Source organism: Colletotrichum godetiae (genome assembly GCF_030913485.1).
Source record: "Colletotrichum godetiae strain CBS 193.32 chromosome Unknown BDP55scaffold_21, whole genome shotgun sequence".
Classification (NCBI taxonomy): Eukaryota; Fungi; Ascomycota; class Sordariomycetes; order Glomerellales; family Glomerellaceae; genus Colletotrichum; species Colletotrichum godetiae.
Genome location: NW_026851269.1, coordinates 40,248 through 65,944, shown reverse-complemented (window position 1 = coordinate 65,944; position 25,697 = coordinate 40,248). Strand labels below are relative to the sequence as shown.

The following is a 25,697-nucleotide window of genomic DNA, read 5'->3' as shown; positions in this document are numbered from 1 at the left end:
ACGGTAGGTGGGTTCAGCTAACACCCGGCTTTCGGAAACCGGAGTCCGGAAAACCTATTCGTAGATCTCAACTTTCCGTGCGACCAAAGATCTGTGACTGTGGTGGGGTACTTGGCATTACTCAAGTTTTGAGACTTGCTCCGTCGGATGTTGGCCTCCCTGCGAAAACGGGAACCCGGCCTTCAGGTTCGATGAACTAGCTTGAAGAGAGATGTGTTTGATTTGACTCCACACGCTGAGTCCAACCAGGAGATACTCATTGGCGATTGATTTCTTGCAATTTGTTAGGCACGATGAGTTGTGGGCAACTCGGGGGTATCCTGATCATTTCCAGATCAGGTCGTGTCCTCAATGAGTGATGGCGAAAAGAGGCCGTCTTTTCCGATGTACTTAATGGGCAAAGGGAGCAATACAAGGGAAACTTGAGTGTATTCCTTCATCGACATTTAACTCATTGGGGCACACAATTATTGCCGCAAACTCGAGCCATGTTGTCAACTATATGGACCTGGGCTCTCCTCTGCGGTGTTGCTGCTGTGCTCGCCTATCACCGATCAGTCTCCAAACTATCTGGAATCCCCTTGGTTGGATTCGAAGTGAAAGACCCGAAACAACGGAAAGACCAATACACCTTCAATGCTCCCGGTATTGTGCAGAGAGGATATGAAAAGGTACGCAGCTTCATGCTTTGAGCTAATTATTCCGGTCTAAATAAGTACTTTAGTTCAAAGACAGAATATTTGGCGTAGATACCGCAGATGGTACGAGCAGTTTGCCACAACACTCCTCAAGTATGTGTGCTAACAACGTAGGTCAGGTATCAAACTCATCTTTCCGCATCAATATGTGGACGAGATCTCGAAACAACCAGGGCTTAGCTTCCAAAATTCCCTTGACGAAGTAAGTTCAAGAGAGGAACTGAAAGCCAGATATGCCATGCTAAAGAGCCTAGGACTTACTGATTAACTACACGTACATGGGCGGGTTGAAGCAATTTGCATTGTCTACTTTCAAGCGGGAAATAACACCTCATCTTCGTCAGTGTTCCCTTCAAGATTCTTTCTATGCAGTACTAACTTCGGCATTTTCCAGCCATATTCATTCCGGACTTCATTTCACTTATCGACGGTTTTATCCCCAACGCGCTTGAAGTTCCCAAGTCTGAAGGTATGTCATGTATACATCTTGTCCAATCAGCCTGATCGACTTGCAGGCTGCAGCCAAATTTGGCTAAATCTAATGCCGATAGAATGGACTCCGGTCAACATCTATCCGAAAATGCTTCGCATGCTTGGCATACTTACGGCAAGAGTCATGATTGATAGCGATGCCCCTCACAACGAGACTTGGGTTACTCTTACCACCGAGTATCTACACGCAGGGGTCACACACGCGCATGCTTTGAAGTTCTGGCACCCGATGCTGAGGCTGCTCGTTCACCGATTCGTGCCAGGATACGCTGAGGTTCAGAGGCAACTCAACCTTGGGAGGTCGATAGTTGTCGACGCAATCCGCAAAGTAGAAGAGCGTGAGGAGAACGGAGTACCGGAGCCTCAACCGACGAGTGTGCTCTACCATATGTCTCGCAAAGCACCAGGCACTTCTTCCGCGGTCATCGATATGCATCTCAAGGAGCAATTGAATCTTGCTGTCGGGGGAATACACACAACTTCAGCCGTCCTCACTCAGGCGCTATTTGAGCTTTCTGCGCATCCGAATTATGTTCCAGAGTTGAGAAAGGAAATCATTGACACTTTAGTCAAGTTTGATGGAGAATTTTCAAAAGCAGCTTTGTGGGACATGCACAAGTTGGACAGTTTCATTCGCGAGACTCACCGTTTGAGCTCGCCGAACTTGAGTACGTCAGCCATCAATCATGTGCCCTGAGTGTACCTAACGATGTCACAGCAACTCTACAGAGACGGGCTACCGAGGATGTCACTCTTTCCGACGGTACCTTCATCCCGAGTGGAACGAAGCTCGAGTTTCCAACTTTCGCCATCCACCGTGATAGCGAATTCTTCGACAACGCTGCCGAGTTCGACGGCTTCAGATTCTTGAAATTGCGCCAGGAACATGATAAAGATGGCGGAAAGCATCACTACGTCAGCGCTCGTAAGGATATGCTGGGCTGGGGGCTAGGCAAGACGGCATGTCCTGGCCGATTCCTGGCCGACATTGAGATCAAGCTGATCGTTGCATTCATCCTGATGAATTACGACATCAAGAATCCAGATGGCCAAGGCAGACATTCGCATGTCCATTTTGAGAATCAGGTATGAAATCTCATCTATCAAGGCCACATGGGCAAATACTAAGAATTCAGCAGGTTTTCCCTGATCCTGTCAACCCGGTCCTAATGAAGAGGATTCGGCGAGAGGATATCGATGAAAATGGGCTCATTAGAGAGTAGAAGATAGACATATCTGCCTTTGCCAGAGGGCAGAGCCCCAAAAAAGGAAATATCCATCTGAATTCGATTCCAATGACCGTAAAGCAACCCATAGATGCCTTACTTCGTGTACGCCCCATCATATGACTAGACCCTCAAGTTGATCGCGCTTATCTTATCTCTTATCGATGTGCAGTTCCAATGAAATTTCACTTGATAATACTCGTGATATTTCAGACTTGAATCAGTACAAGTGTGACATCCGCGGACTAAGCGTCATCATTGCACATCCCACCGGCATCGGTGGCCGAACCCTACGATCCCGGGGATCTCCTCGCCATTGTCCACTCAGATCGAAACCATTTCAATGGATGACCGCTTCAGTTAGCTGGAAATCTCCGTCCGAAGTCCGTCCGGGTGCTTGAGTGGCTGGTCTCAACCACTCACTTCCGGCCAGAATGTCCTACTCACGCATCTTTTCGCTGTGTCTTCGTCTTGGTCACACCCCTTTCGGACACAACATTCCGGATTGGAAACAACCCCGTGGACTCATGGTCAGCACCGCTACAATACACTTGATTTTCTGCATGCTAGAGCATGGCCTATCAAATCGGGACGACTGACGATGCTGCGCCGAGGAATCGCGCCGTGAGTAGTCCCACCTTTCCGCTATGATTGAGAGAGTAATGGATACTGATCAAGGCCTAGTGTGACTTTTGCTTCGAAAAAAAGGTAAGCACTTGCTGTATTTGTATCAAAGTTTACTATTCAAGTTGCTTACTGATCATCGAAAAGATCAAGTGTGATAGAGAGGATCCTTGTGCTAATTGTTTGGCGGCTACTGTGGACTGTTTGCGCAAACGACCTAAGAGAAGAATCAGACATGCAGCTTATGTGAGGTGAGTCTTGAATCTTTGCACGAGATATGAAGAAGCTTAAGGCAATGAACGAATACATCAATTGACAGATGAATATGGTGTACTAGTAGACATAAACCATCTGAGATTACTTCGACTTGGAGGAACCCTCCATCGTCAAGAATAACATCCCACAATTCAAAAATCACTCCTCGCCAAGTCTTGGAAGGCCACTCTGCGATTTTCCAAGAACGCTCGGAGCCAGGACTTGACAGCGAGGAAAATGTCCCGAAAGATACTCCTGCTTCCCAGAACAGCAAGCAAAAGTCAACATGTTCTTCCACTACTGAAACGGGGCCAGCTGCTGCACAAGCTCATAGTCATATTGGGTCGGAGCTAGAGTCACGCATAGGGCTAGATGCAGGAAAACGAGAAGTTCTCAGAGCAGCTTTAGCGTTTGCAAATCAGGCGTCTCAGCAACCAGGCGTTGGTGCATTTGGAGAGGACACTGGGGAATCTTTTGATGCCTTTAGCGAAACATCTTATCCGACAGCGGAGAGTCTTTATCTGATACTCTCTAGTAAGTAAAACATTTGCATATTCGCTGGGACATAAATAGTGCTGATGGAAAATAAGGTCCCAGACAAAGTGTTGGCCAGGCTTTCACTATGGACATCGGGTCTGTCATTTCCGAAGAAACACTGGAACGTCAAGCTCTTGGACTGATTGAACAGTCTGTCAACGGTGCGGCACGTATTCACTGCATAGTGAATGTCAACTTCTTTGTCTGGATGTATTTGGGAGCCTCCAACTTTCAAACCACAGGCTCTGCAATGGCACGGCATCTTTTATTGAGACGACAGCAGTATGAGAAAAACTTACGGGCAGCCTTGTGCCGAATAGGCGTTCTAGACCAGCCTAGCTTGCCACTGCTTCAAGCACTACTGTCCGGTGTAAGCAGAGCGCAACTCCCTCTGCTGATAATGCGATACTAAGTCGTCTAGGCCATGTTTATGTTACTCTCCGGGAAATTGGAGATGTGCTGGCAGCTGAGTGCATCAGCATCAAGAATATGCATGGCCTTGGGTGGACCTCGCAGAATCAGCTCCCAGACCATGGCTAGCCATGAGCTTCGAGAAACTCGGTATACTTTATCGATCTGCTACATTTTTGATAGAGCGCTTGCTCTAAGTATGAACCGCTGCCTCTCTCTGCCCGAGTTTGACATAAACCCCACGGAGCTGGTGCCCACTGATGCAGAAAAGCCATACACCTCGCTCATTCAAGTCTTTTTACAGCTGGCTGAGGTTCAGTCAAATGTTGTACAACACGCGAAGACCAAGAATGTAATGGAAAACGTCGAAACTGTCCAGAAATTACAAGGCAAGATGTGGAAGATTAAAGAAACAGTGAGAGAGGTCATTAGCCAAGACCATCAACTATGAGGGTAACTTTTGCTGACTCGGAATAGTGTCAAAAGCAGCCTTTGCATACCAAAGAAAAATATCTTCAGGCGGAGTGGATGGGCGTTGATTTTGTCTATCATTCCGTTATGACATCTATCGTTAAGCTCCATCCGTATCTCCTGGACGATGCCGGTTTACATCAGCAACTGCTTGGCTACGCTCGTACGTCGCTTAGTTCTCTTTCAGAGATGTTGGGCCTCGCCAAAACCTTGGTAGACTTTCACTTATTTCGGGTTTCGGTGTCGTGGTGAGTATCTCCATCAAATTTCCTTCGCTCAAGTGCTGTGGCTAAAAACCAATTGTGTAGGCTCATTTTGTTATATCCTATTTATCCCTTCTTCGTCATCTTCACACACACTGTCAACACCACGAGTCTTCAAGACTACCGCTTGATCACGCAGGTAACAACAAGCCTCTGCGAGTTTGCTGGCCATAATCCAGCTTTGATGGGCGTCCAAAAGTTATTTGAGGAATTCGTTAAACTTTGCACCCCTATCTTCGATAAGAACAAGTCAATTGATATCGCATCTCCGGCGCTCTTAGAAACAAGAGGTTCATCACCACAAAGGACTGGGTCGCAATTACACCATAATAGGATGTCTCAAGGGCTTTCTGGTCCTCCTGAGGTAGCGTCTTTCACATCTTCAATACAGGATGCTCTATCCATCCCGGCAGCAGGGGACCATGCGGTCAGCGGAATCACATTTCCCGACTTGAGCACTCTAGAAGAAAACGAGTTACTAGCAGAGTTGTATAGCACACAGCCATCTATAGGGTGGATAGATGGCAATTGGTCTATACAGTAAACTTATGACACAACTGTAAAGGCTATGATCAATCAAGGAACATCCCTCCTGATACATTCAAACTGGCACCATTGATCCAGCTGGCTCTCTCCTCTGCCAGGAACGCAACAGCGAAAGCGACATCTTCAGGTAATCCAATCCAACCATCTACCGGTGTCCTGGCATCGAAAATCTGCGTCAAAAAGGCGCCGCCCGTTCTCTGCAATTCTCCAAGAAACTGTGGCGATTTAATGATACCAGGAGATACTGCGTTGACGGTACATCCGTAAGTTGGCGGCAACTCTTTTGCCAGACAGCGGGTCAGGGTCGCAACCGCACCCTTGCTGGTTGCGTATGCCAGTTGTTGAACCTCGGGATCTGTCGATACAGCAGAAGTGATGTTGATTATCCTGCCGCCGCCACCCTCTGACTTGGGTGGAAGATGTGGCAGCGCCGCCTGACACACTAGGAATGGCCCACGGACGTTGGTGGTCATAGACGCATCCCACAAGTCGACGTTTGTGTCCTCCACTTTGGCGAGCGTCGCTTTGGCTGCATTGTTTACGATGATGTCGAGTTTCCCAAACTTGTCGACGGCGGTTTGCACAAGATGAGAGGGGCCATTCAGGGTTGATATGTCTGCTTCCACGGCAATCCAGGGGCTTTTCAGGCTTTCCCCAAGATCACTCGCAGTGCATTCCAAATCGGGCCAGCCGTAGTTGATGACCACGGAAGCCCCTCGAGCTGAGAGTTCTTTGATAACAGCAGCCCCAATGCCGGATGAAGAGCCCGTCACTAGAGCCACCTTGCCAGCTAGCGCATTTGGAGTGGAGTCTTTGGAGGGATTGATTCTCTTGCGACTCGCAATAGCTTCCATGGTTGGGTTGTTGATCAATTCTTCCTTATCCTATCAATCTTCTCCCTTTGGGCTCCGAAAGCTCAACGGCAGAAAAGCTTGAAAGGTCTCTAAAATATCATAGACGCATTTTTAGTACTGGGCCTAAGTTCCCGGACGTCCAGATCTCGAGTGGCTTTCAGTAATGCTTCAAGTCGGGCTACGTTCGCTTCCGGAACTCGCGTGGTGGTGGAAGAGATTCGCGTCCGAGATCCCTATCACCTTCACCGCGTGTCATTGCGTCGGATAGGATGCAGTCCTTCTGGCGAAGTGGTCTTTCATGTTGATGTCAACCAATCATATCGAGACATGGGTTATGGGTCATTCGGATTTCGGCCGGAACTCAGCATCGCCATCCTCCGGCCTTCCGGCCTTCCGGCCTGTGCGACCGGGCTACCTGGGGTTCCGTCAAACAATATCGACGAGGAAAATGATGCATATGTCTTGAATGTCGCTAGATCAGCAAAAGATCACGAGTCGACCTCTTGCCGAAATCGATAACATCACGCCTTGGCTTCCCTTGAGGGGTTGAATGACATCTGCGTGTCACGTTGAAACGTGAACTATCGCGGCAGCACGTCCGAGAATCTTATTACCAAAATGTCGACATCTTTCCAGAGTCATGCTGAAGCAGAGACGCGTCCGGATTCTGACGGTGTCACGGGCCTGGCCGTGTTCGTGACGGATTCATCGGGTAAGTCTTTGTGCAAGCTTTCCAAGCGCACTGGTTATCAGGGCCAGTCATTGTGATGAGACAGCTCACGTTTATCAAGGAAAACCTTTCATTGAGGAGTATTTTGGCAGAAGCAGTAGCATCAAGTCCGACAAAATTGGGGAAGACAGTGTATTCTGGATCTATTCCATCACCAAAACGATCACCGCAATTGCTGCCTTGCAGTGCGTGGAACGAGGCCACATCAGGCTTAACGAATCCGTTTATGATATCCTACCGGAACTGAAGAACTTCCAAATCATTGGCCATGACCAAGAGGGCAATATAACACTCCATCCACATAAGGAGAGGATCACACTTCGTCATTTGCTTTCCCACACCAGTGGCATTGGTGTGGACGTCTTTGACCCAAGACTTCAGGCCTGGCGGATGTCTCATGGAGAGCACCCGCAAGCCTTTTCAGGAGATTCAAAGAAGGCATACACTATCCCTCTCCTCTTCGAGCCAGGTCATGGCTGGGCGTATGGAGGAGGTATCGAGTGGGCTGGGATTCTCGTCGAGAGACTGAATAAGATCAAGCTCGGCGAGTACATGAAGGCCAACATATTTGAGCCTTTGGGGATGACAACTACCACATTCCATCCTGACCAAGATTCTTCGATCAAGGAGCGACTGGTCGCGACAAGTACAAGAATCTCGGATGGCACACTTGTGCCCATGGAAGGCCCATATCCCGCCGTCACGGAAGACGACAGTGGTGCTATGGGTCTCGTCTCGAGTCTACCAGATCTCATGAAGTTGACAACTGATCTTCTTCAACCTAGGCCGAGGGTTCTCGGCGAAGAATCTTTGAAGGAGTTGTTTTCGCCACAGTTCAGCGCCGACTCATCATCTGCTGGGATGCTTGCCTATGGTGCGGTAAGTCTGGCATACAAGAAACCCTTCGATACAAGAATACTAACAAATTTCGAGATGATGTACGGCCGTCTAATTGGAGAGGAATATGATCCCCGAAAGGTTGGTCAAGCTCCAGGAGCTTACTACATCAAGGAGGACACCAGGACACTGCCTGGCGCGACGCTCGTCATGACAGGAATTCCGAACCTAGTCTGGTTTGTGAACCGCAAGAAGGGCATCGGCGGTTTTTACGCGAGCGCCATCATGCCGCCCGATGATGCCAAAAGCACGGAGTTGATACAAGAGTTTCTAAAGGAAGCATTTAGAGGCAAATAAAAGTCAATGCTACTTGGTTGCATCCGAAGTCTACAGGCATACAGGTTGATTATCACGACCTTGTGCAGTGCATTGACATTGAGCAGAGTGCTCTGAACAAGTGCCAGAAGGATCGGCGCGCCGTCCATCTCAACCCCTGCATTCAGCTCCTCGTTAGCGCCAACAGAAGACCCTTGCTGCCATCACAGCAGAGAAGCTAGTGTTTCTTGAATAGGCCTTTATTGGTTGAAACTTGGGTGAATGACACGTTCCAAGGAGCCTTCTGGTTTCCCATGCCAGACTCCTTCAGCTCCAGCTTATTGACCAAGACCGCCGCCGGAGGGAAGCCATCACAGAAAAGAGCCATGGTTCCACACATACAGAGTAGGTAGTCTGCTGTTGAAGGTAGTAATGTGCGATTTCAGCTGCTCGTTGCAACAAGATATTCTCACGCTCGGAGCAAGGGTTAACGAAGGGCAAGTATTCACATAAACTTTCGACTGAGGAGCATAACAACCCGCCAAACGGGCAAAAATTGGCGAGTCATGTCACCAAGACAACACCGCTGGGGGCAATACCTAATCCTCGAGAAACATCCTCAATTTGACGTCACTAGTGTCAGCAGCAGCACCCTGTATCCGACTCATACTAGTCTAAATCTTCCTTAGATTTGTGCCTAGGTATACCTGAAGGACGCTTCCTTTGTTCGGGAGCTAACGCCGAACTTTGGGTCCCCGCCTTACGCTCTACTTGTACGCTCTGTTGGGTTACCCTCCCTCCAGTGTGTCCCTTCTTCTCTGTTCGTTCTGTCAGAAATTCTCCATCACGAAAGAATCATCACGGCGAAAAGCACATGGAGTAGATCAAAATGGCCGAATCGACGACACTACCACCTCTATCAAGCCTGATTCAGCCTGCGATACGAACAGTGGTATCTGGTGAGGACAATTGGAAGGGCAAGACGAGCCCTGCGGAGAGGAGGAAGATCCAGAACAGGCTCAATCAGCGAACGTGGAGTAAGCCGCGCACCCACCTCATGCAACCTGCTTACGCCCGCCTTTGATTGCCCATCGTTTGATGGAATTTTCGACCACATCTCGTCCAGTGACATGTGCTTACTCGTCTATCTTTTGCAACAGGACAACGAAGAAAGGCTGAAAAGCAACAGCAGCGCCAGGCGAAACCCCGACAGTCTGGTACGGACGCCAGGAAACCCTCGTCTTCTTCCTCGTCCCCCAACTCGTCGCCGCCGTCCTCCGGCGCCCTCGTAGCAAGCTCGAAGGGGGCGGCGGCATTACCGGCCGCCGCCGTGGCCAATGATGGCACGACGACCTGCGTAACGATGAAAATGTCTCGGCCGGGCCTGTACAAGTCGAAAAAGAGTGAGCGGACGTGCGCTAAGAACATGACGTTGATGGCCTTGACATATATTGGGCGGCCGCGGCAAATGGCAGACATTCGAGACGAGGACCTGGACGACTTATACCAGCTGTTCCTACAGCACGCGCATCAGAGTCGAAAGAGCCCGAGTCCGGATCCAATGTCGGACTCACTAATACGACTTGTGCAGTTCAATCTGTTCCGCGGTCTGATGGAGAACATGAAGACGCTGGGTATTACCATGCCCATGATCTGTGACGATGACTGCGTGTCCCCGTTTGGAAGCGATCCCGTGTACAATGTCAACACCGCATGGAATGTCCCGTACTTTTTGAAGCCAACGGAGACGCAGCTGACACGAGTACACCATCCCTGGCTCGACTTTCTCCCCCTACCGAGGATGCGGGATAACTTGATTAAAGCCGGGGATGACTGGGATGACGAGGCGCTGTGTCTAGATATGATCGGTAACGGAGATGCGCCATCTGGACAAGGAGGCATGATTCTGTGGGGAGAACCATGGGATCCCAATAGCTGGGAAGTCACGGAAGACTTTGTCGAGAAGTGGCGGTGGATCCTTGAAGGGTGTGAGGAGATAATCAGGTCGTCTAACTATTGGAGGGCAAAACGAGGTGAGAAAAGACTGAGGGTGAGAATATGAAGACCAAGTTAGCTCCTGTGGCCTCAACTGCGTCAACGCCATGTTCCACGATTGATTGACGCTTTAAAACCAGGTGCCTGTGAGTCAGCCGTGCCAATGAGAGTAGTTAAAAATCAGGTGGAATAAGACAAGGTGACCGGCCAGTGTTTGGCTGTTAGCGAGGCGCTTGCAAACATATGATCCGGCCATGGGCAAGCTGGCGAGGCAAGGGCCAGGCGGCATTGATCTCACCACGCCCGAAACACCACGCACTAGAGCAATTTTGCCAGCTACATGTACAAATCCTGCCGTCACTCATGCGGTCCTTGATTCGATTCAACTTCGGGAGGCGGGGGATTAGTTGCCGGTGTTACTCCTCGCTACAGCATCAATTTCGGCCAACAATTGGGACAATTCGCACAGATGGCACTGCGGCCCATGCAGTTCTACCAAGAGCAGCGCAACGACGGGCGTACTCTGAGGCCTCGAAAGCTAGGGTTCTGCCCGCCTCGCAAGCAACGATAGAAGATCATTTGCGAAATTGCGACATCGACAAATGGGGCTGGGTGATCTACCGCACCACATATGAGGATGATGAAGCTTGGGAACGTTGCAAAGAGATCATCAACTACCGTGTGTGCCGCAGCCTCGCAAACTCGGACGCACCAGGCATAGTAAAGAACCTCAGGCTAACGTTTGTTGACGACAAATCCTTGTTCGACGGGGCCTCCAAACGCGAACTTCGATCTCATTTTCGCAACTGGTCCCTGGACGTATTCCAGTCGGAGAACCCAAAGGCGAAGGATATAAACGCAGAGCTCGGATATTGGATGCAAGGCTGTGGTGTTCCTCGATACGTTTACTTCTTCGAGGTAGACCTAGAGTCCCTGCGGAGCATCGTGTTCGAGGCGCCCCAACCGCCTCACTACGATCTCGACTGTGAGAGCCATATCAACTTCATCGACACCTACTGGAAACCGCTGAGGGAATGGACAGATGTGCTACGACATACAGACCAAGATGAGATCGATGACTTCGAGAACGCTCATGAGCTTATTGAGGGGTGTGGGGAAGAGAACGTTGGATGGATGAAGGTGTCCACCGAGACGATGGGTTCCGATTGGTATGAGGTATGGCTTGGGAGTATCGGCGGCGATGCTAGTATTTGGTATGCCTTCTACCAACGCCCGCCTGAAAAGGTGTATTGGTAAGAAAGCTATGAGAAGCTTCACGTATTCGTTCCAACAAATGCATCGCTCATCTGCGTTTCTTTGCGATGATGAGCGTGTCCCGGTGCCAGAATTATTTTCAATGAACGAGGCGTATGTATAACAGGGGTTGGCGCCAAGGCAACAGATGCCTCCAGACGCCGCGCCCCTGCGTCGCAGAAGGGGCTTGGATCGAGGGAACCAACACCTATCAACGCACCTCAATCTCACGAGAATCTCACCTTTCTCGTGACGACGTTCGCATAATGGGCTTTCTCCCCGGGCCCTTTCTGAGCCCGAATGCTCTATTCTGTTCAAGTAGGATCACGGTTCGCCTTTTCAACAAGGTTCCTCACCCTCATCGGCGATTCCTGCCCATTGGCCATTCCTCTTCAGCTCCTGGCGGCTACCGCTGCACAGCAAGCGACGCGAAAGACTCAAAGCCCAGAATGGATGTTCCCTGCGAGTCTGAGCTGCTTAGGGACGAAACCTAGGGCTTTGGCAAATGGGGATGGGTATTTTACCGGTGTACCTACGATGATGATGATGCTTGGGCTCGCTTCAGAGACATCATCAATCACACATCCCGAAAACACAGAGAGTTCTACGAATATCCGGAAATACTCGATAAGATGGAATGGACGTTCTTGGAAGACAAGCAACAACTCGATGGCGCTTCCACGGCAAAGTTGCGTGATCACTTCCGCGAGTGGGTGAAGCAATCAGCACCACCAAGGAATTCATCAGAAACCCGGCCCCGAGAGCCCAACCCACCCGGCCTAGAAAGCAGTTTTGACAACACGATGTCTGATGAATACTTTGTCCAAGTAGACGATACATCGCTGCGCAGTATCGTCTACAAGGAGTTGCCGCCGGCCGAAGCCAACCTGGACATCCGCGGACACATCAATCTGGTGAGCGCCGAGTGGGAACCCGCGCGACTGGAGGATTACCATGGAGACCGTGTCATCGAAGACCATTTCAGCTTTCCGGAACTTGAGGGATGCACTGAGGAGAATGTTGGTTGGATGAGGTTGGCGGGGAGTGAAGTTGGCCTGTCTACCTTTGAGAGGATCCCTCATCTGTGGTACATCGTTTATGAGAGACCTCCTGATATCTTGTACCGCGTGTAGGTAATCGGATCAATTCCCAAATATATGCAAGACGCTAGTAGTGGAAGATCATTGTGTGCTTTTTGTTGGTTACTTGCTTTTACCTATGTCCTTCAAACTTCCGCAAGTGTCGAAATTGAGATCATCCAACATAGGTTCGCCGACGGCCTCAATACGAGGTCCTCCAACTCCGACGCCAGTCCGGCAGGAGTCATGTGTCCGACTTCTACTCCGTGATGACCATCTCATCCTTGGCGCCATCTGTTTCGAACCAACCCTGTTGATACATCGCCATACCAAAGCCTGACGCCTGGCTAACCGCCATGCACTTGTCCATGATCCACATCTTCGTATCTTTATCCGCAAAGGCAGATTTCAGCACCGCTATCATGGGCCAGAACATACACCAGGCATTAAAACCAACACCTTGGATGGTGCAAGCAGAGTCTCTGCCATCGAATCCGAATATGATACGGATCTGCTCGCAAACTTGCTCCATCGCCGTCAGTCCATGTGGGAGGTTGACAAGCGTTTTCAATTCTTCGCGCGTGGGTTCACCGAGAGCAATGGATAAGCTTAGAATATATTCGATGAGATGGAGCCGGATCGTGAGGTAGAGCCCCTTTGCTATCGCATCGCTTGCGTCCGACTTGCGGCCCAGTAAGTGGTTGAACGAGTTGAGATCCTCGTCAACGGCGCCATCTGGCCCGGGTTTGTTTCGCGGCCCGGGCGATAAGATTCTGTAGTTCGCAGCCGCTTCGAGATCGCGTATGATGTCGATACCCGTCTGGAAGACATCTGTTACGTGGCCGACGGATGCCCGTCCGATGTCTGGCGATGATAAGACGTGCTGGACCATATTTTTATAGTCGATGGCTCGAACGAGCAGCGGTTCTACCATGCCGCCCTTTGCCCACGCTGCTTGTTTCAAGCCCACCAAGACTGGTGATCGGCCTTCTTGGCCGATGAATATTTCCAGCATCTGGAATAGCTTAGTAAAGGAGCCAGAGCTGGCTTGGAAGTACGAGAAGACTTACCCCTAGGTGAACGACAAATGCGAGTAGGCCCTTGTCAAGCGAAGTAGCAACGCCCTGTTCGGCTCGATACCTGAGAAGTGCGAGAGAACCTCGACAGTGTGATGTTATCTTTCTTGGTGATGTGTCCGGTGCTATTGCCTACATGTAAGAATGTGTCAGTGCCGGAAACCGGTGGGTCCACATGGCATTGAGAGGTGTCACCCGCCAGCCTGTCTCAAGTCACTTACCTCGAAGAGGCCGAGGGTGAGTAATGCGACTACAACTGAGTCGTCTTGCGCTGTCGAATTATCTTTCAGTGCGCCGCCAATCTTGCTGATCGCTTTGCCATAGTGTTGCCGCGCTTGAGCCATCAAGCCTGCCTGGCACATCTGCAGAGAGGAGCTGGCTAGTGCCGTAGCTTAGCCTCCTGCAAGACAGGCGATGAGGCATCCGACGATTTGATGCCGGGGAAGAGGTTGAACAAGGCGACCTCGCCTCCGGAGGCATAGTTGGAGTAAAAGTGGTTCAAGGAGACGAGCTCGGAATCGACATGAAAGACCCTCGGCACGGCCGCCGGCCTCCTCCGAATCTCCTCTTCCTCAACTGAGTCTGGCGAGGTTCCCTCCTCATCTACCTCCAAGATTGACGACCTTGAGCCAAATGTGCCTCTTTCTTTGAGTCGTTTGGCGACGCGGACTTGCACTTGATGAGCTGCCGAGGTATTTTGCTGACGATGTACAACGGCCCACGGATCCGCATAACCCGGACACGCCCTCCCGAGACTCGTACAGCGGTTACACGAGGGCTTCTGGAGATCGCACTGGCAGCTTGCGTTAGACTCAATTCACTTCAATAACCAACTTTGGAAGTAATTCATGGGCGTTTGGAGTCTCAGTACTTTGACTTTGCGCGCCTTGCAGGCGAAGCAGCTCGCTGACGGCCGACATCCCATCGTATCCGTCGGCTCCGGTCCTCTGTGGGCGATGAACCCCCTGGTGTGATCCCGACCCCCCACCACTTCTGCGTAAAAGACGGAACGTTAAGCCAGCTCTGCGGTGAGCTCAATCGGACATGATTTGATGAGGGGAGCTCGTGGGATACCGACGACGGTGACGGCTTTTTCGGGAAGGCGGCTTCTTTGACCTTTTGTGAAGCGGTGATCGCTGCTGGTCGTTGGCTGAGAATGGAGAAAACACAGCTAATTAGGGCGCGGCCTGGCGTCTAGGTATTGAGGCTAGCTGTTCCCTGGTCCGAGGTACTGGTCGTGCGGGGGCCACCTCTGGACGATTGAACTTTCAACGAAGGGCTCCAACGCGCAACGAGATGGGACAGGTACTCGTATGAGGAACTGGGTGACTGGCCCAGTGACGAAAGCGTCAAGGTAGACCGAGGTGATGGTGGTGGCGTCGAGTCATTTGTGGGAGCTTCTCACACCTCAAGCTTGGAAAGACTCCCAGCTGGCACCCATTGAACCCGGACGCTTTGGAACAAGACTGGATCGTGTTTGATGACGTGGTCAAAGCGCCGAAACCTAAATCATTGTCTTCCGGACGGTCAATGGCGGTATTCTTGTCCCATGGATGGTATTTCACAGGCTTCTTGAGGTTCAATTAAGCTTCACAACGCGTGGGAGTTCCCATTGTTGACGAGACATTGGGACATGAGGGCAGTTTCAAGATTCTCACGCAGCATTTAAAGGGGTTGGCTGGGCGGCTACCGAAGACTCTCTTGGGACCCAAGCTCTCTCGTCCCGAAAGATCGGGCAGATCGGGTACAGTCTCGAGCCCCTGAATATCAAGGAAACTGTAGCCTCGGCCTGCCAGAAATAGCATTCGTCCCGAAACTCTCACTGAGTTCATTTCTCCATTGCACTGGCCGCCGTATTTCTCGCTGAGGTCGAGACCGTCGACTGGATTGGATCAATCACACCTTCGTTGACGTCCTTTGACTCTCGAGGTCACCCAAACTCCTGGAACACGCACATCAGACATTTTGGGAACCATCCACTTGGCAAGCCAGAAATGAAAGGGCCGTTTAGAGATGTCAATAACTGAGACACGTCAGAAGAGCTAGAAGATGAACGCTCATCGCCTACTTCACGCGTGCGAGGTGGCACACGGTTCAGGCACGGTTTGGGACAACCCTTGGTTTACGAGGTATCAGAACGCGTGGTGACGATGATCACTGATGACAAGATCTCATGTAATTGATTCAGAAATACCACCATTAATGCTGATGACAACTCCGGTGTGGTGTAGAGCCTTCTCGGCCGAGTGCTTGCCGATAGACTTTCGGGTTCGGTATAATACACCGAACGCGCCTCTCGTCGCCGTTTTCTCTCTTCTTGTTCGCACTGGACGTAATACCCAACCATATCCTCCAAGTCATCCTCCCATCTATGAGTTTCTCCCGCAAATTCGATGGCCGTGAGGCCCCAGTTGACCAAAATTGTGTTGATCTCTCTAGGGCAATCGGCTTCTGTGATACCCCCATTCTTCTCAGGAATGACTATATCTCCGTGCTCCTTTCTCAGCCTATGAATCTCCTCTTTGTGATGCTTCCCCGCTGTTCTTCTTTCTTTTGCTTGGAGCAGTTGAAATTTTGTAATCTCCATTCTCCGGTGGACTCGCCCGCTCGTGGAGAGCCTTCCTTCACCCGGAGTGGCAGATTCCCCAGTGCTACTGTTTTTTGAAGTTTGGCTAGATAAGCTGCGTGTCGTCTGTGATATGGCTGCTTGGAGACGGAGATCATCTTTGAAATTTTCGAGTTCAGTGTTGTGAGCCTGCCGTAGCTCAGCCAAGAGCGTGCGATGAAGCGTTTCGAGTACGCGACGCTGGATGCTATATGCTGCTACTGCGACTTTGATTTCGGAGGTAGTTGGCGCCTTCTCAGTCCTTGGGTCATTTTGTTGAGATCTAGCGAAAAACTTTTCAAGACCTGACATGGGTTTAGGTAGGCGGGTCGTCTGATTTAGACGCATTTGTTCGTTGCTTGCTCTGAACTTGGTAAGACTGGAGGTGAATAGTTCCATCAAAACGTCGTGGTGTATTCAACTTTTGACAAGGTCAAGGAACGAATTTGACAATGTGTAATCCAAATCCTGGAGGGCAGGAATTCCAGGGATTAAACAGTCTGATAATACCATCTCCTCTGCAACTATCTCCGAAACTTCTCATGAAGACGTAAAGCCCAAAGTTGAAGTGGTGGATTTTGTCAAAGATTCCCGTGGAACCTTAGAAACCTTGAGGCCCAAACTCAATGTTAGCCACAATTCTTTGGGCGCCGACCTACATTATGAAGTATTTTTTATATAGAACTGTAAAACTAATAACGCAATGATGGGATTAAAAGTATGCATTCTGAAGCCCATTACTTCATAGCATTCGTGACTTCTCTAAACAAAACCTTGGACCAGATGTGGTAACCCCTCTCGTTCAGATGGACGTGGTCTGCCAAACATTCATCCATATCGACTAAGGGTGGCTCCAAGAACTTTATCCGGTCTGATCCTTTCTTTTGGAACTCTCGAACAAGCTCGAGGTAGTTCACATTCGCTTTCTCAACCAGCTCATCATTGATGTCCTTCCTCCTGAAGAGCCCGACGAGAAGTATCTTTCCACCCATCTCGAGTAGGGCCTCAACAATCAAGCGAAGCAGAGCCATGTCGGGTTCCCTCATTCCGCGCTTGGGGTGTAGGTTGTTTGTACCCACATGCAACACCCATAACTTGACAGTGCGTTTCCGAAGGGCTTTCAGTAGACCATCAAGAGGTCTCGAGGGCTCTGGTGAGCCAGTGAGTCGATAGATGACGTTTTCGAACTTGTCGCCGCCCACGCCAGCGTTGAAGACGCCTTGTAAGCGTCCAGGGCTAGCCGAAGAGGCTTGAAGCTGGTGCTGAATCATGGTTTCATCGCTGATCATAGTTGCAGATGGCCACGGGTCGAAGCTGGGAGATAAGCCAGTTGTGATCATGCGTTCAATCATGGAATCTCCCAGCAAGACAATAGACGGTTGCTCAGGGTTGTCTTCAAGCTCTACAAGGTGCCTATCACGAGATGTCTCGTGAGATCGCTGCTTGTATTTGCCGTGTGGGTTCCCTTTCTCCATCTTTCCAGCTTTCGGCTGCTTGGTGTCATGCAGACTGCTGGGCAAAAGAGGATCTTGAAGAAGTTCGGGTTGCTGGTGCAATGCAAGTAGTTCAATTAAAAGGTTCCATTTGCTTTTGAAAGTAAATCTAAGGGTCTGCTGATAACTTAACAATATTTAGGTCAAGCTGTATAATCCCCCCCGCATGTCGGAGTGTGCTTATGGTGGCTAGGCAAATCTCACGAACCTGCCCAGCCCGCCGTTGACTCATCCGGCGTGCATCCTTGGCTTTTCATGAACCACCAACAATTCTTCATCCAACTGAATGCAGCCCATCAACAAGGAATATCGCCCAGCAATTCGTCTCAGGTCGAAGGCTCCTTTTGCCGCCAGTTGCCTGATGCTGCTGATCTGAGTGGTTGGGAAGATCTCGTGCTGTTCTCACGGTTGTCGCGGTTCGAGTTGTCGTATCTGGGCTTCCGCCAAGCCGAGCGCTCACCGTTATCCCTCTCATTTTGTATCTCCGCGGGCGTCGTACGGTCCTTGAGCTTGTCGGGCATAGCGCGAGCAACGTTGACACGCAGTCGGCCGGTTCCCCAAACCTTGCGGTCTAGCGCGTTCTTTGCTGCATCGGCCTCCTCAGCTGTCGCGAAATCGACAAAGCAGTAGTGGTGTTCACCACCCTTGGCCCTAGTCGACTCATGAGGAGTGATGCGCTTGCTGATTGCTAGTCTATATCGTTGGGGTCAGATTCGGTGTTGCGTAAGGAAGTGAATCATCACTGGCGAAGGGTCTCTTACGATTTGTGGCCCCCGAGAATCTCCTGAATCTCATCCTGGTGTTGCGCCTGATCAACCATCGGGCCCAGTCCTCCAACATAGAGCCTCCGACCGTCTCCCTCCGTCGCGGCGACCTCGTCGAAGTGCTTGGTGGCGCCATACGGTCCACTCTCAATGCCGCCGTTCCTGCCAGTGCGCGCCGGCGATCTGCCGGCCTCATCTCCGCCTTCACCCCGCGATCCGGACCAATCTCCCCACCTGTTGAAAGCAGGTTCTCTGTCGCTTTGCCATCGGCTCCGGTTCTGCTTCTTGGGCTCGCAAGGGCCGACCTTCAGTGGTCTACCACGGAGGCGCGCATCAAGAGAGGATAGTGCCCGCTCAGCGTCCTCGCGCTCAGCGAAATCGACAAAGCAATACCCGGGGTTCCGAGCCGAGACCGGATCCATTGAGATATGAATCTTTTCGTACCCTTCATAGCCGTTATCCTTCAGCATATCCTCGATTTCGGCGGGTTGGACGCTGTAGAGCAGGTTGCCCAGGTAGATGCGCCGACCCTCTTCCAGGGCGGCGGGCTGCTCCGATGGTGAGGCCATAATGTCAAAATGTGAGATCTTGAGGGAAATGAGCGTTGACGCGACTAGCTCACAGCCTCTATGTTTGTCGACCACGTGTCGTTGGGAGCGATGTGGAAGATCAGAGTTTGAGAGGTTGAGTAGGACCCTAGTGAGGGGCAGGAGACAAATTCACAGTGGGGTAATTCGCGTTTTTGCGCCTAGGGTTCGCCGGCACAGAAAGCTTATGATACTTGGTCGTCCCATTGGTCTGCGAACGATGAATGTTGGAATAGTATCATTGAAACGCTCTTGAACTACAAGGTCCTCATTACCCATAATTGCGAATAAAGAGTCATGGTATTAAACTTCAGCCCAACAACGTCAACAACGTGCGCCTCGAAAGACCCTCAGTTCTTCCACAACCCAGTTCAGAGGATGAACACGGGCTGTCTATTCCCAATCAACTCACTTTTGGGCATCTGCACATCCTTCTTGTCGAAATCATGCAACATCAACCAGCAAATCATCCTAAAAACGAGCGTATACCAGATTGCCAAACGTTGCATCTCAACATGCTTAGGCACTATCGTTTCCCACTGCGGCAACTCTGCCAACCTGCTGGGCGGCGGGGGTTCTGGTAGATCATTCAGCAGCTCAGTCTCGATCCGATGAGGCCACGTCTTGACCCTGCTGAGGCCCGGTGTCGGCGTCGAGTTGTCAAGAGCCTTGGTAGGGGATTCTCCAGGATTGAGTCCAAACGGCGATGGGGGAACTGCACTGCCGGCTTGAGGTGAACCGTTGCCCAAGCGCGATCTCCGTTTCTCGGTGTCGTCGTGTATGGCCCTCGAAACAACCTCATCGTCTCGCTTGCCCCTCTTGGCAGAGTTGGTAGGCACTACACGCCATAGTATGCGCTCAAAGTAGGTCTCCATGAATCTTTGCTCCCTCATCTCCAGAGGAATACCAAGCAGGTCCCGAAACGAAATGTTTTCTTTTCCCTTCTTCTCAGGGCTGTTGATAGCTGCTAACACTTCCTGGAGGTGGCGACGTAACACATCGAGCACGATTCCCTGGTCTCGTTTCTTCAAACTGTTGTCTGCCAACTCGATAGCCTTGTGCAAAAGGCTCATTCTTTTGCTCGTTAAAGGCGGATTCTCGTCAAAATCATTGCTCATCTCCTCCGCCGACTCAGAAAGCGCTCTGATATCATCAACAGCGGCTTCCACCCTCTCGTCGACAACAGTCTCGGCCTCTTCCTCGACAACCGTAAGATCATTCATCAACAATCCACTGAATGCGATAAGCAGACGTTGTAAGGATAACGATTCTCTGTCCCACGGGAAAATTGTGGGATTGGGCAGGAAACGAAAACATCTCCCTTCAATATGCAACACTCGTGCGAGCATGCCAATCACTTCGAACGTGACTGTTCAAAAAGTTAGCCGAAAATGCACGAATTTTCCGATAGACAAATAACCAACATACCAGAGAAAAGATGTCTGTCTTTCTTCCCTTCCTTATAAAAGAGTGTGGTTTTGCCGTTACACCCTATTTGGGTCAAAGTTTCCGCAATGGCATCGCGGCTGCTCAGTTGAAGAATCTCGACCTTGGTGCCAGTTCCTGAGGACGTCTTAAACTCCCTCTGCCACTCCAAGTCTTCGTCTGGGTCATCCTTATCTCGATAAAACGTTGGTACTCGCCCAAAACAGAGCTCCTTCACTTCAGATGTCGGAATCACCCGTCGCTCTTCAAACGCAGTTGGGCCGGTTTTCTCAAAGACAAATACGACACCCAAGTCAGGTACACGTGAGCCAGTCAGACTATAGCCGTTTCCTTCTGCGCGGTACTGATTATTGTCTCGGTCAAAGACTCTCCAGTAAAGCCCAAGTATCGCTGCAAGCTCGACCAGGTGGGAGATTGTAGATGTTGCGTACGGCTTCTTTATAGAGGGGTTGGCATCAAAACTTCTCTCCTTTGCCTGTACTTTCACGGCCAAAGTCGGCTCAGGCAGATCCGGGATGATGGAGCTTGGCAACCGTTCTCCCTGGAGCTTTTTCAACTCCCATTTCTTGGAATCTTTCTCCATTCTTTCCACGGCGATCAAAAGATAGACCCATGTCGCTAGCTCATTGTTGACAGTGTGCACTTTTTCGGTAGGCTTAGACTGTTTTTCGTTGTTGGTTCCGTTGGCTGATTCACTTTCTGGAAATATCTTCTTGTAGTCGAGTCGGTTCTTGGTACAACTTTCCTCGGTACCCTCTACAGCCCATACGTCCCCCTGTTCAGGTTTGTTCATGTTCTTTGGGGGAGATAGAAAAATGATTGGCGCCTCGAATCTGACCTCGAGACGCAGCTCCTTAAACTTTGGCCGTTTCGTCGTGCCTTTCGCCCATCCTCCCATCACGTCGTCGGTGCAATTCGGAAGTCCTTTAGCCGATGCGAAGATCGCTTGCATGATCTGTAAAGTCGCCGCAAAGAGTGCGACTACGGAGACGACGAGGGCGACAATCGCAACGACTGTGTCGCTCCCTCCGTTAGCATTGCCATTGCTGTTACTGCTGTCGCTCGGGCTATTACTAGTATTGCTGTCGGCCATTCTGACAGATTCTCTCTCGGTAGACCACCGTAGAAGATGACGAATGCGACTGAGAGCATCAAAGTCCGAGGTCTATGCCAAGAAACATGTCCCATACGGCTGGGACTGAGGACGAGATCGAATCGAAGCTACCCCGCCGAGGAAGACTCCGTTGATCACCGGCAGAAGTGGGGCGCAAGTGGACAAGCCGGCGCCGGAGTTGTGAGCACGTGGGCGGCGGCGACTAGCCGTCAAGTGTCTTAGACCAAAAGTCGGTGAAGGCGTAACTCAAAACGCCATTGCTTCGACTAGAATCAGTTTTTCCTATCGAGAACAGGACATAAGTAAGTAGATCAAAGAAGACTGAAGAGGAAAGTTGAGAATGAGGCCTTTGTGAACTGCCGCAATTGCTGATTTTGCATCGGTTCGCCCCGTCTCAGAGGATCGCGGCTGCAGCTGAGTCCGCTTATGCGGCATCCCTGGAAATGCGCATCATGAGGTCCAGCTCAGCCCATGGCGCAGCCCAAAAGAGACTGAAAGAGACACTACGGATGTACGGGTTTTGCGGCCTGCGTAGCCTGCCTGATAAGCGGCAACTAGAAACTGCGCAATTGGTGGCCTTCTCCTGTCAGAAACTTGCCGTACAACCAATGATTCTACTCGTTGATACAGGTGCGTCATCATGTCTCAACCATTGGGCAGTGTTCAATTGGAGAAGCTAGAGGTTGTCACTTCTCACCAACAACACTCTTCAGCTTCAAGCAGCCTGCGCAGAGCCTCTTTTCTCCACGGAAATCACAGCTTCTGCGAATCTCATAGGGTCTTGGGTGCAGATTTGCCTACTGGAGTCTGCCTGACCAACCTTTTGGCGCACTTCAGACGTCATAGTCCATCTCTGGTTTCTAACCCAACAGCTGGCCAAGCAGAAACCGATCGACCGACTGTACCCAAGGTCCGATGCATTCTCTGCTAACCCCTTGATTTCGGTCAACTTGCGAAGATGAAAATGACGTTGAAGGAAAGCGTTCAAGTGCCTTCCACTCTTTTGAGATTGGTGGTTTGGGGTTGAGTACAGTGTTGTCAAGTTGAAGGGTTGAACCCTGGCGACAGGTTCGTCTGATGCTTTCGGGATATAAGGGAGTCTGTGCATAGTATTATGCGGGATGACGGGGGCCCTACCTTTGAAATGAAAACTAAAGCATCTCCGGCAGCAGCATCCTGGCGACACATCAGCCGACTCGGAAGAGGGCGTTCAACTGCTTGCTGATCAGAATTCGGCCTTTGCGATCTGGAAAATAGGCGGGAAACGTTCACTTGTCTGAAGTATTGGGACCTTGAGCGTCATTATGTGTCTCGATTCATTTCTTGCTACTTAGATTTTAAACAAAGAAAATTACGCTTCGTTAGTTCTTCAATATCCCATGCTGGCTTGAATGATTTGATGCGTTCTCCACATCATCAGGAAGATGCTCGTAGGGCCCGGCCTTATGATCTGCGTCTTGCCTGAATTCCGACACAATCACCTCTTTTGTTTGCATGATTCCCTCCATTGGGCCCAGCTTCCGCCTTGTGTTCATAGCATAAGCCTCCTCCTCTGCGTTTCCGCGCCGGACTGTGGACCGATGTGTCGACATATTGGTCCCTCGGCCATAATAGTGAAGTCCTGAAGTTCCTCCGTGAGATTTTGACGATGACTTTGCTTGCCTCCTCTTGTTCCAGAGTCCGTACAGTGTCGGTGCATTGACGACGATCGCGGCGGTGAGCAGTTCAGTGCTGGCCCAAGTCGTTCGGCTAATTTGGCTATCCTTGTTCGTAATGTTGATCGGAAGTCGAATAACGGTGATGGCGATGATGAAGACGCCGAGCGTGAAGAGGGCGTACAGCTGGATCTTGCGTTGCCATGGGGTCTTCAAGGAGAAGACTAGGGGAAGCGGTAGTACGAGCAGCATAAAGTCGGTGACGATGTTGAGCACGCCAACGACGACGAGTTGCATTTGTGCCTTTGAGCATGCGCCTGCAAGGGTTGATGATTAATAACCAGAGTTCGTTCCATCCCATCGGCATGTCTCGCATGTCGGAGAATTGGCTAGTCACGTACCTGGGTCAGGGACAACCTGCCAGTAAAGGTGGAAGGGATTGCATTCGCTGAACGTTGTCACCTGGCAGGCGATATAGGTGCAAAAAAAGACGATGGAGAATGACCAGATGGTAACCTTCTCGAAACGAAGGTTCAATAAGAGTCGACGATAGACATCCAGCAGGACGAGCTTCTGTAGCCAGAGGCTTGGAAGATGTCAGTATGATTGATCGTAAAAGTCTAATAACCTTCCTGACTCAAACAGCATGCACATTGTGACCAAATGGCCTGAGTCCAGGGTGGTTGAGGGTGCACGGTGATGCAAATGGGGGCGGCACTGACTAGGAGTTGTAAAAGACCCGGTTCACAATGGACAGTTTGCTGCCGATCTCCCGCCTGTAGATCTCCTCGTCGGTAAAGGTGTGATTCTTTCGATATGCTGCCGAGACGTTGTTCGTGCCCCAAGTCAAGACGACGTGGATGAGGCCGAGCCGCGTCAGCGCGCAGATGATGGCGGCGACGGTGAACCAGTCGCCCAGGTTGTATTCCTGTCTGGAGATGTGTACCTTCTTCCAGACCAGCCGAGCCACCATGATGAGGAGGGCCAAGCAGCTAAAGAGCCAATGGATGAGCAGCGTCGGGTCGTCCATGGCCGGCGAGTGTCCGAGGCTCCAGGGGGTCGACGAGGCGATGGGACGGGACGGAGACAAGACAAGACAAGAGACGAAAAAGAGAGACGACGGAAAAAAAGGAGCCTCTCGAGAAGAGGAGCGCGGATTCGGGGGCAGATCATGAACATTATTATCTTCTTGGTTTCCTGTCTACGTACTCATCGCACTAAGGTAGGGGAGAATAGGGGGCCTTGCTAGCTTGATACGCAAAGTCTCCCGATCCCAGCTTGCCCGAGGTACTGACCTGCTGTGTGAAAGGACCATCATACCATTCTCAGAAATGTTTGCGGGCGTGACCAGTCTCTGGGGAGTCTGGGACCTTGCCAATGCTTGCAGAGCGGCCAGAGCCTTGCAGAGAATAGAGAAAAAAGATGGTCCTAGATGAAAGGATCAGGGCTTGAGACCTCCCGAGTTTGGTTGCTGCGAACCCCAACTTTCCCTGGTGGTTCGGATGCACGTCGGCTGTCGAGGAATCTCCATAAGATGTGTGATTGCGATGATCCACCGTGGGGCTCTTCCTCGCTGCTGTGTGGCACGTACTCTTCAGCCTGTGTGGTCTGTCGACTTCTAGAAGCCGAGGCGGGCCAGTTTTCGAGAGCCTGAGAGGAGACGTCTGGAGTCTTGACCCAGATTCGCCTGTGCCGCTGTGCCGCTGAAGATTGCTGCAGGATTTAGAGATGCCGAGGGAACGGGTGGAGCGCCAAAAGTCTTGAGTTGTCGACAAGTTGGACAGCCGATATTGATAGAAGTTTGTTTTGTTTGAGTTTGACAGCTTGACAGTGACACTCCAGTCTTGCGCTCAGATGTTCTCAACGGCTACCGACGACGGGAGCGATTTCTTAGCCGATCGAACCCCAACTCAATACGGACAACTTCTTTGACTGCCTTCACTGAACCGAGTCTAGCGGCGGCGGGCGGCGGGCGTCGCTGAACTTTGCGAATGTTCTCCCCGAGCTAGGGGTTTATCGGAGCAAAAAAAGCTCACGGTGCAGAGAACGGGGATGGGCTGACCGTTGGTCCGCCGGCTGCTAGCAAGTTAGCGACACTAGTGAGTGCCGCCACAGTCGTATTACACGTATTGATCATGGTCCCCCTCCTCCAGGATCCAAGGCCGGGTTAGACGGGCTTGGCAGCCTGTTGAAGAGTATCCAGGATGACAACTCTGGGATATTGTTGTGCAGGCCCGATTTATCCAAGGACCAAATATCACAATGGTGGGAAGATGCCGGGTTTGCGAGATCATCGTAATGAGGACTTCGCCCCGCCGCTAGTTTGAGTTGATCAACCGAACCCCCCACGTTACGTTGGAAGCGATTTAC

General features: G+C 50.9%; 14 protein-coding genes across 14 annotated transcripts; 6 read left to right on the top strand and 8 right to left on the bottom strand.

Moving 5' to 3' along the window:
- Positions 1-488: 488 nt before the first annotated feature.
- On the top strand, positions 489-2,413 carry BDP55DRAFT_728688 (cytochrome P450; the record flags this gene model as incomplete). Its single annotated transcript, XM_060579476.1, has 8 exons — positions 489-671; positions 725-761; positions 818-900; positions 953-1,037; positions 1,093-1,167; positions 1,250-1,858; positions 1,909-2,276; positions 2,330-2,413. The coding sequence occupies 8 exons, from the start codon at positions 489-491 to the stop codon at positions 2,411-2,413; spliced, it is 1,524 nt and encodes a 507-aa protein (XP_060429376.1).
- A 437-nt stretch (positions 2,414-2,850) lies between these two features.
- On the top strand, positions 2,851-5,475 carry BDP55DRAFT_715536 (uncharacterized protein; the record flags this gene model as incomplete). The annotated part of the gene is made up of 10 exons (XM_060578312.1): positions 2,851-2,946; positions 2,987-3,040; positions 3,101-3,124; positions 3,188-3,291; positions 3,414-3,829; positions 3,886-4,202; positions 4,254-4,658; positions 4,721-4,962; positions 5,023-5,341; positions 5,391-5,475. 10 exons carry the CDS (start codon positions 2,851-2,853, stop codon positions 5,430-5,432), a joined length of 2,019 nt encoding a protein of 672 aa, XP_060429375.1. The 3' UTR covers positions 5,433-5,475.
- On the bottom strand, positions 5,459-6,615 carry BDP55DRAFT_663998 (short chain type dehydrogenase). Its single transcript, XM_060574920.1, has one exon. It carries the CDS (start codon positions 6,375-6,377, stop codon positions 5,550-5,552), a length of 828 nt encoding a protein of 275 aa, XP_060429374.1. The 5' UTR covers positions 6,378-6,615; the 3' UTR covers positions 5,459-5,549.
- A 215-nt stretch (positions 6,616-6,830) lies between these two features.
- On the top strand, positions 6,831-8,356 carry BDP55DRAFT_663996 (beta-lactamase/transpeptidase-like protein). The gene is made up of 3 exons (XM_060574919.1): positions 6,831-7,089; positions 7,169-7,986; positions 8,041-8,356. The coding sequence occupies exons 1-3, from the start codon at positions 6,996-6,998 to the stop codon at positions 8,299-8,301; spliced, it is 1,173 nt and encodes a 390-aa protein (XP_060429373.1). The 5' UTR covers positions 6,831-6,995; the 3' UTR covers positions 8,302-8,356.
- A 792-nt stretch (positions 8,357-9,148) lies between these two features.
- On the top strand, positions 9,149-10,321 carry BDP55DRAFT_693926 (uncharacterized protein; the record flags this gene model as incomplete). Its single annotated transcript, XM_060577282.1, has 2 exons — positions 9,149-9,296; positions 9,552-10,321. The coding sequence occupies 2 exons, from the start codon at positions 9,149-9,151 to the stop codon at positions 10,319-10,321; spliced, it is 918 nt and encodes a 305-aa protein (XP_060429372.1).
- On the top strand, positions 10,086-11,826 carry BDP55DRAFT_152309 (uncharacterized protein). The gene is made up of 2 exons (XM_060565616.1): positions 10,086-10,328; positions 10,395-11,826. Exon 2 carries the CDS (start codon positions 10,498-10,500, stop codon positions 11,509-11,511), a length of 1,014 nt encoding a protein of 337 aa, XP_060429371.1. The 5' UTR covers positions 10,086-10,328; positions 10,395-10,497; the 3' UTR covers positions 11,512-11,826.
- On the top strand, positions 11,826-12,743 carry BDP55DRAFT_152272 (uncharacterized protein). Its single transcript, XM_060565615.1, has one exon. It carries the CDS (start codon positions 12,141-12,143, stop codon positions 12,639-12,641), a length of 501 nt encoding a protein of 166 aa, XP_060429370.1. The 5' UTR covers positions 11,826-12,140; the 3' UTR covers positions 12,642-12,743.
- Positions 12,744-12,846: 103 nt separating this feature from the next.
- Positions 12,847-15,068, bottom strand: BDP55DRAFT_704186 (uncharacterized protein; the record flags this gene model as incomplete). Its single annotated transcript, XM_060577993.1, has 6 exons — positions 14,535-15,068; positions 14,073-14,456; positions 13,885-14,025; positions 13,658-13,795; positions 12,940-13,602; positions 12,847-12,897 (listed from the first exon to the last, which is right to left on the bottom strand). The coding sequence occupies exons 1-6, from the start codon at positions 14,586-14,588 to the stop codon at positions 12,847-12,849; spliced, it is 1,431 nt and encodes a 476-aa protein (XP_060429369.1). The 5' UTR covers positions 14,589-15,068.
- A 717-nt stretch (positions 15,069-15,785) lies between these two features.
- Positions 15,786-16,580, bottom strand: BDP55DRAFT_632054 (uncharacterized protein; the record flags this gene model as incomplete). The annotated part of the gene is made up of 1 exon (XM_060572373.1): positions 15,786-16,580. The coding sequence occupies one exon, from the start codon at positions 16,578-16,580 to the stop codon at positions 15,786-15,788; it is 795 nt and encodes a 264-aa protein (XP_060429368.1).
- Positions 16,581-16,836: 256 nt separating this feature from the next.
- Positions 16,837-17,917, bottom strand: BDP55DRAFT_152207 (SGNH hydrolase-type esterase domain-containing protein). Its single transcript, XM_060565614.1, has one exon. The coding sequence runs from the start codon at positions 17,741-17,743 to the stop codon at positions 17,006-17,008; it is 738 nt and encodes a 245-aa protein (XP_060429367.1). The 5' UTR covers positions 17,744-17,917; the 3' UTR covers positions 16,837-17,005.
- A 170-nt stretch (positions 17,918-18,087) lies between these two features.
- BDP55DRAFT_728682 (RNA recognition domain-containing protein) lies at positions 18,088-19,094 on the bottom strand (the record flags this gene model as incomplete). The annotated part of the gene is made up of 2 exons (XM_060579475.1): positions 18,088-18,454; positions 18,523-19,094. The coding sequence occupies 2 exons, from the start codon at positions 19,092-19,094 to the stop codon at positions 18,088-18,090; spliced, it is 939 nt and encodes a 312-aa protein (XP_060429366.1).
- A 389-nt stretch (positions 19,095-19,483) lies between these two features.
- On the bottom strand, positions 19,484-21,651 carry BDP55DRAFT_552250 (uncharacterized protein; the record flags this gene model as incomplete). Its single annotated transcript, XM_060569188.1, has 2 exons — positions 19,484-20,481; positions 20,541-21,651. The coding sequence occupies 2 exons, from the start codon at positions 21,649-21,651 to the stop codon at positions 19,484-19,486; spliced, it is 2,109 nt and encodes a 702-aa protein (XP_060429365.1).
- Positions 21,652-21,950: 299 nt separating this feature from the next.
- Positions 21,951-22,965, bottom strand: BDP55DRAFT_663985 (uncharacterized protein). Its single transcript, XM_060574918.1, has 3 exons — positions 22,842-22,965; positions 22,071-22,740; positions 21,951-21,974 (listed from the first exon to the last, which is right to left on the bottom strand). Exons 1-2 carry the CDS (start codon positions 22,858-22,860, stop codon positions 22,388-22,390), a joined length of 372 nt encoding a protein of 123 aa, XP_060429364.1. The 5' UTR covers positions 22,861-22,965; the 3' UTR covers positions 21,951-21,974; positions 22,071-22,387.
- Positions 22,966-23,033: 68 nt separating this feature from the next.
- Positions 23,034-24,357, bottom strand: BDP55DRAFT_552282 (uncharacterized protein; the record flags this gene model as incomplete). The annotated part of the gene is made up of 3 exons (XM_060569192.1): positions 23,034-23,644; positions 23,729-23,913; positions 24,050-24,357. 3 exons carry the CDS (start codon positions 24,355-24,357, stop codon positions 23,034-23,036), a joined length of 1,104 nt encoding a protein of 367 aa, XP_060429363.1.
- Positions 24,358-25,697: the final 1,340 nt, after the last annotated feature.